The 16904-nt window shown below is 42.3% G+C and overlaps 1 protein-coding gene across 3 annotated transcripts in view; it reads right to left on the reverse strand.

Annotated features, from left to right (window-relative positions):
* LOC125455939 (coiled-coil domain-containing protein 9-like) overlaps nucleotides 1–16904 on the reverse strand; it is a 186608-nt gene that overhangs the window by 157903 nt on the left and 11801 nt on the right. For 2 of the 3 annotated variants that reach the window (XM_059649340.1, XM_059649341.1), the window contains one exon: nucleotides 4436–4474. The exons of the other annotated variant lie outside the window; for it this stretch is intronic. In XM_059649340.1, coding sequence (XP_059505323.1) covers nucleotides 4436–4441 — 6 coding nt within the window. In that variant the 5' untranslated portion in view covers nucleotides 4442–4474. The remainder of the gene's footprint in view (nucleotides 1–4435; nucleotides 4475–16904) is intronic. 3 annotated transcript variants of the gene reach the window in all.

The following is a 16904-nucleotide window of genomic DNA, read 5'->3' on the forward strand; positions in this document are numbered from 1 at the left end:
TCAGCAAGGCTGCCTATGTGAGGAACAGCAGGAGATGGGGGAAATACTGAATAAGTATTTTGTTTACTGTGGAGAAGGATATGGAAGCTAGAGAATATGTGGAAATAAACAGCGACATCTTAGAAAACGTTCATATTACAGAAGAGGTGATGCTGTTTGTTTTAAAATGTACATGGGTGGATAAATCCCTGGGACCTGATCAGTGTACCCTAGATCTTTGAGGGAAGCTAGGGAAGAGATTGCTGGGCACCTTGCTGACCTAGTTGTATCATTGATAGTCAGAGGTGAGGTGCCACAAGACTGGAGATTGGCTAATGTGGTGCCACTCTTAAAGAAAGGTGATAAGAAAAAGCCAAGGTTCTGCAGACCAGTGGTTGGCAGATCGCTATAGGGACAGGATATACATATATTTGGAAAAGCAAGGACTGATTAGGTGGTAGTCAACATGACTTTACGCTTGGGAAATCATGTTTCACTAACATGATTTGAGTTTTTTAAAGAAGTAATGAAGACAACTGACGAAAGCAGAGCAGTCGACATGATTTACATGGACTTCAATTAAGCATTCAACAAGGTTCTGCATGGTAGACTGGTTAGTAAGGTTAGACATCATTTAATACAGGGAGAAATAGCCATCTGGATACGGAAATGGTGCAAAGGTAGGACACTGAGGGTAGTGGTGGACGGTTGCTTTTTGAACCCGAGGCCTGTGGCCAGTGATGTGCCACAAGGACCAGAGCTGGGTCCACTGCTTTTTGGCAGTTATATAAATGATTTGGATGTGAACTTAGGAGGTATAATTAGTAAGTCTGCAGATGATACCAAAATTGGTGGCATAGTGAACAGCCAAGATGATTAGCTCAGTGTACTTGATCAGACAGCCATGGGCTGACAAGTGGCAGATGGAGTTTAAATTAGATAAACGTGAGGTGTTGCATTTTGGAAAGGTAAATCAAGGCAGGGCTTATACACTTAATGGTAAAGTCCTGGGGAGCACTGCTGAACAAAGAGACCTTGGAGTGCAGGTTCACAGTTCCTTGAAAGGTAGACAGGTTATTGAAGAAGGCATTTTGTACGCTTGCTTTTATTGGTCGGTGCACCAAATCTCTGAGTTGGGAGGTCATGTTGCACATGTACAGGACATTGGTTAAGTCACTTTTGAATAATGCATTCAGTTCTGATCTCCCTGCTTCAAGAAGGATGTTGTGAAACTTGAAAGGGTTCAGAAAAGATATACAAGGATGTTGCCAGGGTTTGAACTAGAGGGGGAGGCTGACTACACTGGGGTATTTTCCCTAAAGCAGGCTGACAAAGTTTGTAAAATTTTGAAGATTATAAAATCATGAGGGGCATAGAAAGGGTGAATAGACAAGGTCTTTTCCCCAGGGTAGGGGAGTCCAAAGCCAGAGGGCTTAGGTTGAGGATGAGAGGCGAAAGATTTAAAAGGGAGCCAATGGGCAATTTTTTCACATAGAGGGTGATGTGTGTATGCAATGAGCTGCCAGAGGTGTGATGGAGGCTGGTACAATTACAAAATGTAATACAGATCTGGATGGTTATCTGAATAGAAAGGGTTTAGAGGGATATGGGCCAAATGCGACTGGATTAATTTGGCCAGCATGGATGACTTGTGCTGAAAGGTTTGTTTCCATGATGTACAGCTTAACGTAGATGTATGACTTTAAATGTAGTGAAATGAAAACCAACTCTTATTTTCTTACCTAAGCCGACAGCCAAACTCTTTGCTGCTGGATGCGATTAATCTTTTAAAGCACAATATTCAAAATAGGCTTTATAAAGAATTGTGAATTTTTCACTTACAGTAGAAGTAGAATTAAAGAGAACATTTACAATGTACTTCATCACATCACTGTCAACACTTCAAGTTAATTTTAATCCCTGGGAGACACACATTTCAGGAAAAAAAATACTCCTGATTTTGGACCATTTCATGCAGATGTCCTTCCCGTTCAGTGTTTGAAGCTTGAGGTTAATGAAACCATAAAACACATCTATTCCCATCAATCAGAGTATGTTGCTCTTTATTCAGAAATATGATCTTGGTATATTCGAGCTGTGATAACAGCCATTTCATAGAGATTTCCAGCAATGTTCACTAGTCTATATACCTTTTATTGGTTACTTCCCTGTGATACAGAAACCATTTCTTATGCTGTAGCCAACCCAACAATTGCATCTCAGCACTTATAGGATGCTTGATAACTACCATCCACCATTAACTATTCAAGAAAATCTTGTGTTGTTTCCTTTCATCAAATCAGGCTAAGCCTATTGATGTGACAGGCATTAGCGTAAAGAAACTTCAAAAAAACACTTACAAAGATGTTGCTAGGGTGAGAGGGCTTGAGCTATAGAGAGAGGCTGAGTAGGCTGGGCCTGTTTGCCCTGGTGAGTTGGGGATTGAGGGTTGACCTTACAGAGGTTCATAAAATCATGAGGGGCACGGATAGCATGAATAGCCAAGGTCTTTTCCTCAGGGTAAGGGAGTCCAAGAGTGGGTGAGAAGGGAAAGATACAAGAAGGGACTTAAGGTGCAACTTTTTCACACAGAGGGTGGCGCATGTACGGAATGAGTTTCCAGAGGAGGTGGTGCAATTACAACATTAAAAGGCATCTGGATGGGTATAGAAAGGGTTTAGAGGGATACAGTCCAAATGCTGGCAAATGGGACTAGATTTATTTAGGATATCTGGACAAGTTGGGCTGAAGGATCCATTTCCATGTTGTACATCTCGCTGGCTCATTCCCTTGTTATTCTGGAAGGTTTTCCTCTTCTTAGCTGCTTGGAAAGTCAGGGCAGATTTGCTACACCTATGTTCCATGGTTTCTGGTGTAATACGTGAGGCCCTTCCTGTTTGAAAGATATTTGTCACTCATACTATGGAGCAGATGGTGGGTGTTTCTTGGGTGTTCCTAACTTTGCCCCCTTATCTCCACAGAAGACAGCTGTACGTTAACTGAGCCATCCATTACCAGGTCTGGCTGATCCAAAACTTCAGCAATTATCATTCCCTTCTACAAAAATTAGTCACCCATTCCTTAAGGGTTATCCTGTACAGCTCCTTTCCTCTACGACCAGAGTTGAAATACAGGTAAGCAATCAAATGGTACAGCCAGCTTGGGAAGCTGAATGGCTCAGTCCAGTTCCTGTATATTAATCTTCTCCTTAAACTGTTCTCACTTTTCTGTCCACCTTGTCTTCAACAAGGATAACATGGATATCTTTAAGACTGAAACCATCATTCAACTATCATTTCTGATTAGCCCTATTCCTAGCTAACCAATCACTGACAGTGCAGCTGTAGAAATGGCCTCTCCGCTCTGTCTTATAATATGACTGCTGGAATTTTACAGGTCCTAGCCCTGGCCACCTCCTCTTTCTGATTACAAATATGAAGCAAGCTTCTAGATGTATACTGACGACATCAATGATATCTCTCCACCACCAACAACCCATACTTGGTCTCCATATTAGCAAACTTGTCATTCAACATCCAATCTTCAATAATCTGCAATTCCCACCAAATGAACACAGGGAAACCAAAGCCATTATTCACAGCCCTCATAAACTGCCTACCTCTACCATCAACTGCATTCCGCTTTCCCCCAAACACCTTCACTCTCAGGTTGAATCAGAATCATTCAAAATCTCAGTGTGCTACTCCACCTGAACTGTGCTTCCAACCTCAACCCCGATTCATCACACATTATCGTATCATGTACTTTAGTTCATCGAAAACTGAGTTAATCACTCATTCTGCAACTCAATGACAGCAGAATAAGAGTCCAAAGTGTTGAATTTTACACTGTGAGATTTGTAAGAAAAAGGTAAATTGCCACTTGAAATTTCTGTATTCTAAATTATCTTAATGAGTTAACAAAGATTCGACCCCTTCTTACCTGCAAGTTGGTAAACCTGCAAGAAACCCACCCTACCATGACACCTGAAGTCTTTGTTTCAGCTTTCAAAAACAATGCATTGCCTGGAAAGCTCTGCCACTGAACCTATACAAAACTATTTAGGTGACAGGTTAGTAAGAGAATGCAAACATGGAATACTCTAACATTTTAAGTTACGACTAATGAGAGATTGTGTTCAGTACACTATACTTCAATAGGGCACTTCCCATTTTCTTCCAATTTCAGACATGTACAGGGTTATTGCGAACATGCCACCACAGTTTTAAAACTAAGCCACTATCCATAATTAGCAACGAGTTGGTCTCAGGATGTTTTTCCATGAAATTGATGCTCACATACTGTTCCCACAAAGCTCTGTAAGGCGATAAGTAATTTGCACAGTATAATGTCAGACAGGCTAGTCGGTATTGGTGAGAACCAGCGAAAATCTTTTTATTCCAAGTAATCCATACAATAATCTCAAATATGTGAACACATTTTTTTGCACACTTACCATCATTTAGTACTCTTCATATGTCCTACAAACTTCACCCTACAAGAATAATTTTTTTTAATTAGCATGAGATTTAATGCTGCATATGTATTGCATTTAAAATGTGTGCAGGAAAAATCAAGAGAAGGCCAACTCAAAAAGACAACAAAGAGCCAAGTGCCCTACACATAAACAATTATAAATTCACAGTATAACCTGTGTTACGTTCATTATTTAAAGTCTAGGAGATAAGGGGCCAAAGAAAATATGGAATTAATTTTACCCTTCAAAGTTTCCTAAATCAAGTCACAAAGTTAACTGCTATACTTTGGTCAACTAAGAGTTACACATATGAAATTATTGGTCTAGATTTTGAACTCATTGAACTAGAATAGTGACTAATAGCTGTTTCTTCCCACCATTTCAGCCATTGCTCATCAAATAATCTTTATCTTAACGTATCTAAGTTTTCTCACTCACTGTACCAAAGTAACTAGAATATCTGTATCACTGACCTCAACCTGTTGTTTGTCACTTAATTATTTAGCCTGGCCAGTCATTTCAGAGAACTTTGCACTGTTTCATTGCCCACAACTAACCCCACCATTCTGATAACTGCTTTTTTTTCAGTTGACAACTATACTTATTTAGTTGATACATTGGTCTGTATTTGAAAACGCAAACATTCATATTAAAAAACTGATGTATCAAAACATATTCTATCACCGATAAAAGAATAAAACTTGCACAACAGTATAATGAAAATGCAAGAAATAAAGCAACATCTGCTCATGATATTTATTTGTCGGGGGGAAGGGAAAGTGAAAGTGACAGGGAGTATGGAGCTAAATGGAAAGATAAGCAACAGGATAGCATTTGTACTGGTGGATTTAAGCTCGAGGTAGACTAGGAATACAGCAAAAAGGAAGGATAGGTTAAGACATCTTAGGATTTCCAATCTCTCTAATAATGATAAGAAAGTTAGCATTAAGGCACTTTATCTAAATGCTCGTAGTATTCACAACAAAGTAGATGAATTAACAGCACAAATCCTCTTGAATGATTATGATGTGGTAGGCATCACAGAGACATGGTTGCAGGGAGTTCAGGACTGGCAGTTAAACATCCAAGGATTCACAACGTATCGAAAAGACAGGGAGGTGGGCAAAGGAGGTGGGGTTGTCTTGTTAGTTAAGAATGAAATTAAATCTACAGCACTGAATGGCATAGGGTCAGAGGATGTGGAGTCTGTGTGGGTGGAGTTGAGGAACCACAAAGGCAAAAAAACCATAATAGGAGTTATGTACAGACCTCCTAGCAGTGATCAGGACCAGGGGTGCAAGATGCACCGGGAAATATATAGGGCACGTCAGAAAGGCAAGGTCACAGTGATCATGGGGGACTTCGGATCCAAAGGGAATTCATGGAATGTTTGCAGGATGGCTTTTTGGAACAGCTTGGGATGGAGTCCACAAAGGAGCAGGCTATTCTGGACTTAGTGCTAATGTAATGAATGGAAGCAGAGACTAGCGGGGAAGATAGTAGAGCAACAATGGCAGGGGTTTCTGGGTGTAATTGAGGACACAGTACAGAGGTTCATCCCAAAGAAAAGAAAGATTATTCGGGGTAGGATTAGACAGCCATGGCTGACAAAGGAAGTCAGAAAATGTATCAAAGAAAAAGAAACAGCCTATAAAGTGGCCAAGAGCACTAGGAAATCAGAAGATTGGGAAGACTACAAAAACAAACTGAGGATAACAAAGAGAGAAGTAAGGAAGGAGAGGATCAAATATGAAGGTAGGCTACTAGTAATATTAGAAATGACAGTAAAAGCTTCTTTCAATACAGAAGAAACAAACGAGAGGCAAAAGTAGACATTGGGCCGCTCCAAACTGATGCTGGAAGGCTAGTGAGGGGAGATAAGGAAATAGCTGAAGAACTTAATAAGTACTTTGCGTCAGTCTTCACAGTGGAAGACATGAGTAGTATGCCAACAATTAGGGAGTGTTAGGGGGCAGAGTTGAATATGGTAGGCACTACAAAAGAGAAAGTGTTAGAAAAGCTATAAAGTCTAAAATAAATGATAAATCTCCTGGCCCCAATGGGCTACATCCTAGAGTTCTGAGGGAGGTGGCTGAGGAAATAGCAGAGGCTTTGGTTGTGATCTTTCAAAAGTCACTGGAGTCAGGGAAAGTCCCAAATGATTGGAAAATTGCTATTGTAACCCCCTTGTTTAAGAAAGGATCAAGACAAAGGATGGAAAATTACAGGCCGATTAGCCTAACGTCGGTTGTTGGTAAAATTCTAGAATCCATTGTCAAGGATGAGAATTCTAAATTCCTGGAAGTGCAGGGTCAGATTAGAACAAGTCAGCATGGATTTAGAAGGGGAGGTTGTGCCTGACAAACCTGATGGAATTCTTGGAAGAGGTAACAAGTATGTTAGACCAGCGAAATCCAGTAGATGTTATCTATCTAGGCTTCCAAAAGGCCTTCAATACGGTGCCTCACGGGAGGCTGCTGAGCAAGGTGAGGGCCCATGGTGTTCGAGGTGAGCTACCAGCTTGGATTGAGGATTGGCTGTCGACAGGAAGCAGAGAGTTGGGATAAAAGGCCCTTTTTCGGAATGGCAACAGGTGACGAGTGGTGTCCCGTAGGGTTCAGTGTTGGGGCCGAGCTGTTCACCTTATATATTAATGATCTGGATGAAGGGACTGGGGGCATTCTGGCGAAGTTTGCCGATGATATGAAGATAGGTGGACAGGCAGACAGTACTGAGGAGGTGGGGAAGCTGCAGAAAGATTTAGACAGTTTAGGAGAGTGGTCCAGGAAATGGCTGATGAAATTCAACGTGAGCAAATGTGAGGTTTTGCACTTGGCAAAAAGAATACAGGCATGGACTATTTTCTAAGTGGTGAGAAAATTTGTAGAGCATAAGTACAAAGGGATCTGGGAGTGTTGGTCCAGAATTCTCTAAAGGTTAACTTGCAGGTAGAGTCCGTGATTAAGAAAGCAAATGTATTGTTGTCGTTTATCTCAAGAGGGTTGGAATATAAAAGCAGCAATGTGCTTCTAAGACGTTATAAAGCTCTAGTTAGGCCCCATTTAGAATAGTGTGTCCAATTTTGGGCCCCACACCTCAGGAAGGACATACTAGCCTCGGAGCGTGTCCAGCAGAGATTCACGCGGATGATCCCTGGAATGGTAGGTTCAACATATGATGAACAGCTAAGGATCCTGGGATTGTATTCATTAGACTTTAGAAGGTTGAGGGGAGATCGAATAGAAACTTACAAGACAGTGTATGGTTTAGAAGGGGTGGATGCTGGGAAGTTGTTTCCGTTAGGTGGGGAGACTAGGACCCGTGGGCACAGTCTTAAAATTAGAGGGGGTAAATTTAAAATGGAAATGAGACGATATTTCTTCAGCCAGAGAGTGGTGGGCTTGTGGAATTCATTGCCACAGAGTGCAGTGGAGGCCAGGACGTTAGATGCCTTCAAGGCAGAGATCAACAAATTCTTGATTTCACAAGGAATCAAGGGCTATGGGGAGAATGCAGGGAAGTGGAGTTGAAATGCCTATCAGCCATGATTTAAATGGCGGAGTGGGCTTGATGGGCCGAATGGCCTTACTTCCACTCCTATGTCTTATGGTCTTGTCCATTATCATGTTAGGTTATATAAGTGAGCAAAAGTTGGAAATGGAGTATAATGTGGGAACATGTAAAGTTATTCAGTTTGGAAGGGAAAGCACAACTAAGGGTCTAGGAGGAACTTGTGGCTCAAATACAGAAAGCTAACATGCAGGTGCATCAGATAACCAGGAAAGCTAATGGAACTGGCCCTTATTTCAAGGGGGTTGAAGTTAAAAGAATATGGGAGTCTTAATTCACCTGTACACGATGCTAGTAAGACTGTATCTTTCACGCTGTGAGCAGTAATGGTCCCCTTATTTAAGGAAAGATATATTTTATTGCAGGCAATTCAGTCTAGGTCCACTAAAATGATCCTCTGTAAGAGATTAATTGTCTAATGAGCATAGGTTAAGCAGGCTGGGACTTCACTTGTTGGAAATTAGAGCAATCAAGTATGATGTCACTGAAATATATAGGATTCTTAAGGAGCTTGACAAGGCAAATACCGAGAGGATGTTTCCCTTCATGGGGTAGTTTAGGATTAGAGGACATTGTCTCAGGATAAAAGGGTCTCAAATTAAGACTGAGATGGTGAGAAATTATTCCTTTCAGAAGGTTCTTTGGAACTCCTTGCCACAAAGCGCTGTGGTTGCTCAGTCCTTGTGTCTACTTAAGTCTGAGATAAATTCTTGGTTAGTAGGGAAATCGAGGGTTACAGGCAAAGGGCAGGCAAGTGGACATGAGGAGTGTCAAAGCAGCCATGTTTCTATTGAATGGCACAGTAGTCTCAAGGGAATACCTACTCCTGTTCCTATTTTTTATGGTCTTATGTTCCACTTAATAATGTAGTCTTGTCTGCTTGCAACAGTAAAGGTTTCACTGTTAACAATTTACTCTCACAAAGTAACAGTTGTTCAAATAGCAGGCTTGTTGATCCTTAAGACAAAGAAATGCAATTGAACACTAATACTTAGAAATCCAAGTCTGGCTCAGTATTGTTCCCTTTGCTTATAAAGATTTATCAAAGAGGCTGACTGAATATATATCATTAATACTTGACAAATTCCTTCAAAGCAATGCAGTGTAATGAAAATATAATACTCTAGTACATTATTACTGTTGTTACACAACTCAATAAGCAACTTGCAATCATTTTGTACACTTAATAAGATAATTCAACATGGTCTTCTGATGGTGTTTACCACCTAGGATCACAAATTATAAACAAAATTAATGGACAGTCTTGATTGTGTCTTTACTCCTTACTGCTTTGAGATGACAAAAATCAAAACTGGCAAATTTATTTTAGAAAGTGAGTTAAAACAATGAGAAGATCTAACCTTTTTAGCATCATATATCTCATTTGCTTTGCTCACTTGAATGGTCTTGATCTGACATTAGTTCAAATACTAATGTTCTCAATCTTAGTTCTTGCTTTTCATATTGATATTAGTCACACTGTCAAGATTCTGACAAAGAACATCAATCTTACAGCACGTTATTGGATTGAGGTTTAATAGTGTAAGGCCAAAAGGAACAGTAAAGGAACAAAGAGATAACATGGTGTGAAGCTGGATGAACACAGCAGGCCAAGCAGTATCACAGGCGCAGGAAAGTTGACGTTTCGGGTCAAGGCCCTTCTTCCTACTATCTCTGTAACAATTAAAGGAACTAATGCTTTTTTTTGTGGCCTGTGAGCATTGCTGGCTAGGCCAGCATTTATTGCCTGTTCTTAACTGCCCAGAATGCAGTTAAAAGTGAATTACATTATTGTGAGTCTGAAATCACCTGTAAGACAGATCACATAAGATTGGAAGATTTGTTTCCCTAAAGGGTATGAGTGAGCCAGATGATTTTTGGGACAATTGGCAATTGTTACATGGTCAACATGAGAGTAGTTTTTCACTTTTCTTTTCAAAATTGAATTCAAATTTCAAAGCCATATGCCCAGAATACTAGTTTGGGTTTCTGCATTAGTAGCCCTTTGACAATACTGCTACATCACTACAATATCTTGCTTTGCATTAGAGAAATACGGTGTATCTACTGGAATTGTACAAGACATCTAAAATGCAAAGAAAAGAAAATGAGAGAAAAATCCAAACCATTATTTAATCTGTATGGTTCTCCCCCACCTATGACAGACTGACCCTGTTATTCTCCTCGTCAGTCTTCTTTCCTTCCACTTGCTCACAATCCATTACATTTTCAATTTTCCATATTCTGGTGTGTGGTAACAAACCTGAAATGTTGGTTGAGATAGTGCCAGACTTCTGGAGGCAGGCATGAAGGTGGGGTGCCTTACAAAATGGCACCAAATGTCTTTGGAAGGGCATTGAAATCTTCTAACCACCAGAGGATATTTTTGTGATGGGAACGGTGGTAAGGCTGTTGCACAGCAATGCAAGGCAGGAGGCCATTAAATCTATTAACAGGCCAATAAGGAGTTATTCCCACCCCTGCCAACATTTTAATAGCATTGGGACAGGGTTCTGCCATATGGTGAAACCCCCAGGTACGCTGTGGAGGCTGACCCACGGGTTCCTGTTTAGTCAGGGTAGAGGGAAGCATCTTTCATAGCTACTCCATGCACACAAAGTACCCCCTCCCAGCAGCAGTGCTGGCTCCAACATCAGAACTGGAAAGCTGATGCAAGGACCTGCCTGGCCCTGGTATGTGGAACATAGAAAAGTTTCCTTAGCCTTTGAGGCACCCCAATCCAGAGCTACCCTCAAGCAGTGGGCACTTCTATCAGTGGCACTGTTACAGATGGCAAGTTGCCAGCCTTCAGATTGGGCTGACACCTCAGATTCAAGCCACTCTCCTAAACGGTTGTGGCAACAGCCTCAGGTGCCACCCTTGAATAAAATCCCACCCAGATCCTAGTGTGGCCTCAGGCTCACAAATCACTTTTGATCCTGGCCAACTGGAATTGAGAACTTTCTGGCCATTAAACGTATTTCGCTTTTACAAGTGGTGGCAGAACTGTTAATTGTTTCCAGGCTTGGATTTTATTTCAGATTTCTAGTTTCTTACAGTATTTTACTTCTGTATTAACATTATACATAGATTTCCTGAGTACGAAACATTTTACATGTATGAATTAAAAATAAACAGCATTTTGCCGCTTTTACAAACAATACAAAATGCATACCAATATCCATAAACCTCAAAACATGAGATGTTTTTCAAACCACGTGAGCTTGTTAGCTTTCTACAAAGACCATAGAAGAACCAGCAAAAATCTGATGAATGCACATCTCTGCCTGATCAAGGAGCTGTTAAATCGGCCCAATACCCAGACAAAATACATAGACACTCCTTGTTAAGAAAACCAGGTTACTCAAGGTCAGAGCAGGCTTTCAGAAATGCTCAAACAAAAGTTACAATGAGGCTCGGTTTTTATGCAGAACATAAGACTGGCATTTTTTAAACCAGTCATTAGTAATGACGATATGCATACCAGATATGAAAACTCAATTAGTGACTGGGATGGCACAAGCACAGGCCTACAGGATCTCCACTTGCGCAAGCACCATGTACTACTTGCTAATCTAGTTACCTAGCCTGTGCTCCACTAAAGTACCAATCCCATAAAAAAAGTGTATAACTAAGAATCTCTGTGTCCCACTGGGCTTTGAGTAATTAATACACTCTTCACACTTCAGAGCCCCAACTGGATTTAACTCCCGTTGAAACACTACATTACAAACAACATGGTACATTTACGCTTGGCAGGGTGGTGAAGAAGGTGTTTTGGTACGTTTGCCTTCATCAGCCAGAACAAGGACTACAAAGGTTGGGACGTCATGTTACTGCTGTACAAAACATTGGGAAAGCCACACTTGGGAGTACTGTGCACAATTCTGGTCACACTGCTATAAAAGGGATGTTATTAAACTGGAAAGGGTGCAAAAAAGATTTACAAGAATGTTACTGAGACTGGAGGGTGAGAGTTACAAGGAGAAGCTGGGTAGGCTGGGGCTTTTTCTCTCTGAAGTGTGGGGAGGCTGGGGGTTGACCTTATAGAGATTTATAAAATCATGAGAGTCAGTAATAAAGTAAATAGCTAAAATCTTTTACCCATGGCAGGGGAGTACAAAACTGAAGCAAGAGGAGAAAGATAATAAAAAGGATCTGAGGGGTAACTTTTTCCTGCAGAGGGTGGTGCATATATGGAATAAGTTTTGGAGGCTGGTACAGATACATAATTTAAAACACATTTGGATAGGTACAGAGAGAGGAAATGTTTAGAAGGATATGGGTCAAATGCAGACAAATGTGACTAATTTAGGAAACCTAGTTAGCATGGACAAGTTGGGCGGAAGGGTCTGTTTCCGTGCTATATGACTCAACGATTCAAAGGCAGTCTTCATCCCTGAAAGGTTGAGGGTCACTTCAGGAGTAAATCAGTCTGGTTGAAGAGTGAACAATCACTGACCACACAAGAGAGTGTGTACTAAGGTTCTTAGACAATGCATCAGAAGAGTTGGCATGGAGGAAGAAGGCCCTGTCTGCACTTGGAGATAGAAAGTTGCCTGGAAAAATGTTTAGGAGCTAAAGGGAAGAAGTAGCAGTGAGCGTCTCAATGCAATACCGTAGGAAGTTAAAAGAGCTGTCTAGATCAGTGGATTCGTATTTAAATGGCATATCCTACCGCCACACCTAAGCCTCAGCTCCTGTCCAATTCACTAGATTCAAATCACCAACTACCAACACTTGAGACTCAATCCTACCATTCATCTGCTTTATGACAGCCTCACACATTAGCATCGTAGGAAACTAAGTAACTCAATTCATTGAATAGTAACTAGTCTTTGCATGCAATCAGAACAGTCTCAGCACAGGACATTCACTGTAAGGACGAGCGTGCCTACATGTATTAGGTCCAAAGGAGGAGACAGCACAGATCATCATGAGACAGCACCACAAAGGCTGTAACCACAGGCAGAGAAGTAATCAATGATCAATTTATCAGTATACCTAATCCATTGTTTATCATAGATAACAAAGTGTGGAGCTGAATGAATACAGCAGGCCAAGCAGCATCTTAGGAGCACAAAAGCTGATATTTCAGGCCTAGGCCCTCCATTGCCTATCATTCTATTTTCCCCCAGACCCATAAATCTCTTTTGAAAAACTTATTTGCCCACATCCTCACCATTTCACTTATAACATCCGTGTAGGACAGTACTGCTAACAGTGACCACTGTCAGGTTCTTATGGGGATTAAATCAAGCTTTCACACAGTTGACACCTCCACCATGTTGTGTGGCACTGTCACAATATTAAATGGGATACATTATCAAGTAGTTAAAAAGTGAGAATCATGAAGCACTGTCAGCCATCAGCAGTTGAAGGATACAGTGTTCAACCACAATCTACAATCACCTGGTCCAACACAGCCTCTCCATTTTTCTTCTTTTCTGTCAAGCCAGGGGTCAATCCTGGTTCAATGCTCCTGCATACCAAAAGTAGCTCAAGACATCTATAAAAATTAGACGCCAGCCTCACAAAGCTACAACCCATGATCACATGCATGATAAACAGCAGATACAGCATGAAATTGAGCCAGACAATTCCACATCAAACAGATCTGATCAAATCAAAACTTTGTAATGCTGGCATATTCAGTTGTGAATAGTTGCAGTCAGTCAATCAGCAACCAACCTGTGGAGAAAGCCCCCTGAATCACCACAACCTGAATTATGGCAAAGTCCAGCATGTGACAAAGCTAGAGGATTTGAGATATGAGGAAAGATTGGATAGGCTGAAGTTATTTTCCCTGGAGCAGTGAAGATTGAAAGGGAACCTGAGATAGGTATGTAGGATGGGCAGGAAGGCACCTTTCCATTAATAGAAGACTAAATTGAGATAGAGTTGGTCCCCTGGGTTGATGGCAGAGACAAAGGGATATGGTGGACCGTAAAATAGATTATGCCTTAATATAATCCTTCTGCTGCTTCACAATGCCCACTTTTGAGCTGCTTGTTCTATTTTGAATCTAGCTCAGCTAACACTGTGGCTGTGCCACGCAACATGATTGCGGTGTCATCAATTCAAAGGCTTGATTTAATCTCGTATTGGACCATTGGCCACCAAGTTAAGAAGTTGGGGCTAAGGGGAGACTTGAGGAGATATAGTTTTCTCACCTACGAATGTATTGCCTGAAAGAGTGACCAAGTCAGAAACATTTGTAACATTGAAGCAGTATTTAGATATTCACTTGTATTGCTGTTGCTGCCAAAGCCATGGGCCAAGAGCTGGAAACTGGACTTACTGTGGACAAATCTTCACAACTGACGCAGACTTGTTGGGCCAAAAGGCCTCTTTCTGTTGATGCCCATGAGTTTATAATTGACAAATGGATGAACTAACCTGTTCCCTCCTGAGTTCTCCAAACATCACAGAAGCCAGTTTTCGCCAATGTGACTCACCCCACTTGTTGTAAAGCAGCAGCTGAACACGCAGAATGAGGGGAGGAGAGGAGATAAACAAAATTCGGTATTTTGCTACGACTTACATACTTTGAGTGTCCAAAGACTTTTCACCATCAACATGGAGGAGTCAGGTATGCAATGGAATGAGTGCAGTCCAAAATTCACAACAGGCTCAAAACCAACCTAGTAAAAGCATGTTACACAGCATGGAGCTGGAACAACACAGCAGGGCAGGCAGCATCAAAGGAGCAGGAAAGTTGATGTTTCGGATCAGGACGTTTCTTCAGAAATTTCAGAGGGAAGAGGAAAATTTCTTCAAGGTGGGCATCCTTAGAAGAGGGTTCACAGTGGGGTTATAACTCACTCAGAGACACTGGCACTTAGTCAAAGCATATCACTTGATTGGCACACCATCTGCCTATTCACTAAATTAGAGAGGAGGGGTAATGTTACTGATGTGGATGAACATTCACTTCTTCCAACAGTGCATGCCAGATGTCCAAGTTCTTCAAGGACCGCAACTTTCCCCCCACAGTGGTCGAGAACGCCCTTGACCACGTCTCCCGCATTTCCCGCAACACATCCCTCACACCCCGCCCCCGCCACAACCGCCCGAAGAGGATCTCCCTCGTTCTCACACACTACCCCACCAACTGCCGGATACAACGCATCATCCTCCGACACTTCTGCCATCTACAATCCGACCCCACCACCCAAGACATTTTTCCATCCCCACCCCTGTCTGCTTTCCGGACAGACCACTCTCTCCGTGACTCCCTTGTTCGCTCCACACTGCCCTCCAACCCCACCACACCCGGCACCTTCCCCTGCAACCGCAGGAAATGCTACACTTGCCCCCACACCTCCTCCCTCACCCCGATCCCAGGCCCCAAGATGACTTTCCATATTAAGCAGAGGTTTACCTGCACATCTGCCAATGTGGTATACTATATCCATTGTACCCGGTGTGGCTTCCTCTACATTGGGGAAACCAAGCGGAGGCTTGGGGACCGCTTTTCAGAACACCTCCGCTCGGTTCGCAATAAACAACTGCACCTCCCAGTCACGAACCATTTCCACTTCCCCTCCCATTCTTTAGATGACATGTCCATCATGGGCCTCCTGCAGTGCCACAATGATGCCACCCGAGGGTTGCAGGAGCAGCAACTCATATTCCGCTTGGGAACCCTGCAGCCCAATGGTATCAATGTGGGCTTCACCAGCTTCAAAATCTCCCCTTCCCCCACTGCATCCCATAACCAGCCCAGTTCGTCCCGTCCCCCCACTGCACCACACAACAGGCCCAGCTCTTCCCCTCCCCCCAACGCACCCCAAAACCAGTCCAGCCTGTCTCTGCCTCCCTAACCTGTTCTTCCTCTCTCCCATCCCTTCCTCCCACCCCAAGCCGCACCTCCATTTCCCACCTCCTTGATCTGTCTGTCTTCCCTGGGCTGACCTATCCCCTCCCTACCTCCCCACCTATACTCTCCTCTCCACCTATCTTCTTTTCTCTGCATCTTCGGTCCGCCTCCCCCTCTCTCCCTATTTATTCCAGAACCCTCTCCCCATCCCCCTCTCTGATGAAGGGTCTAGGCCCGAAACGTCAGCTTTGGTGCTCCTGAGATGTTGCTGGGCCTGTGTTCATCCAGCCTCACATTTTATTACTTCGGATTCTCCAGCATCTGCAGTTCCCATTATCACAGTGCTATTGCATGTAATGTTTACAAGATGTTGCCTCATTGTACAGAATTAGACCATTACCGAAAAGATACATACAGTCATGCAGCACAGAAACAGACCCTTTGGGCCAACCAGTATATGCTGAACATAATCCCAAAACAAACTCGTCCCATCTGCCTGTCTCTCCAAATCTTTCGTATTTGTGTGCTTATTTAAGAGTCTTTTAAATGTTGTAACTGTGCCTGCATCCACCATTTCCTCAGGAAATTCATTCCACACACTAAGCACTCTCTGTTGAAAAAAAAATTGCCCTCATGTCTTTTTTAAAATCTCTCTTCTCACCTTAGTACCCAAAGTCTTGAAATCCCATTCCTAGGGAAGGCAACTCCTCCTCATAATTTTATAAACTTCTATAACTCAACCGCCTATGCTCCAGTGGAAAAAAAGTCCAGCCTATCCAGTGTTTCTTTATAACTCAAACCTTCCATACCCAGCAACATCCTGCTAAGTCTCTTCTGAACCCTCCCCAGCTTAATAATATCCTTCTTATAAGAGAGCACCCAGAACTGGATGCAATATTCCAGAAGATGCCCCAGCAATGTCCTGTACAACCTCAACGTAACATCCCAACTCCTATACTCAAAGGTCTGAGCTATGGAGACAAGTGTGCAACACATCTTGTTAAACCACCCTGTCTACCTGTGACGCAAACTTCAAAGAATTAGGTACCTGAACCT

The sequence above is a fragment of the Stegostoma tigrinum genome, chromosome 10, assembly GCF_030684315.1.
Source record: "Stegostoma tigrinum isolate sSteTig4 chromosome 10, sSteTig4.hap1, whole genome shotgun sequence".
Classification (NCBI taxonomy): domain Eukaryota; kingdom Metazoa; phylum Chordata; class Chondrichthyes; order Orectolobiformes; family Stegostomatidae; genus Stegostoma; species Stegostoma tigrinum.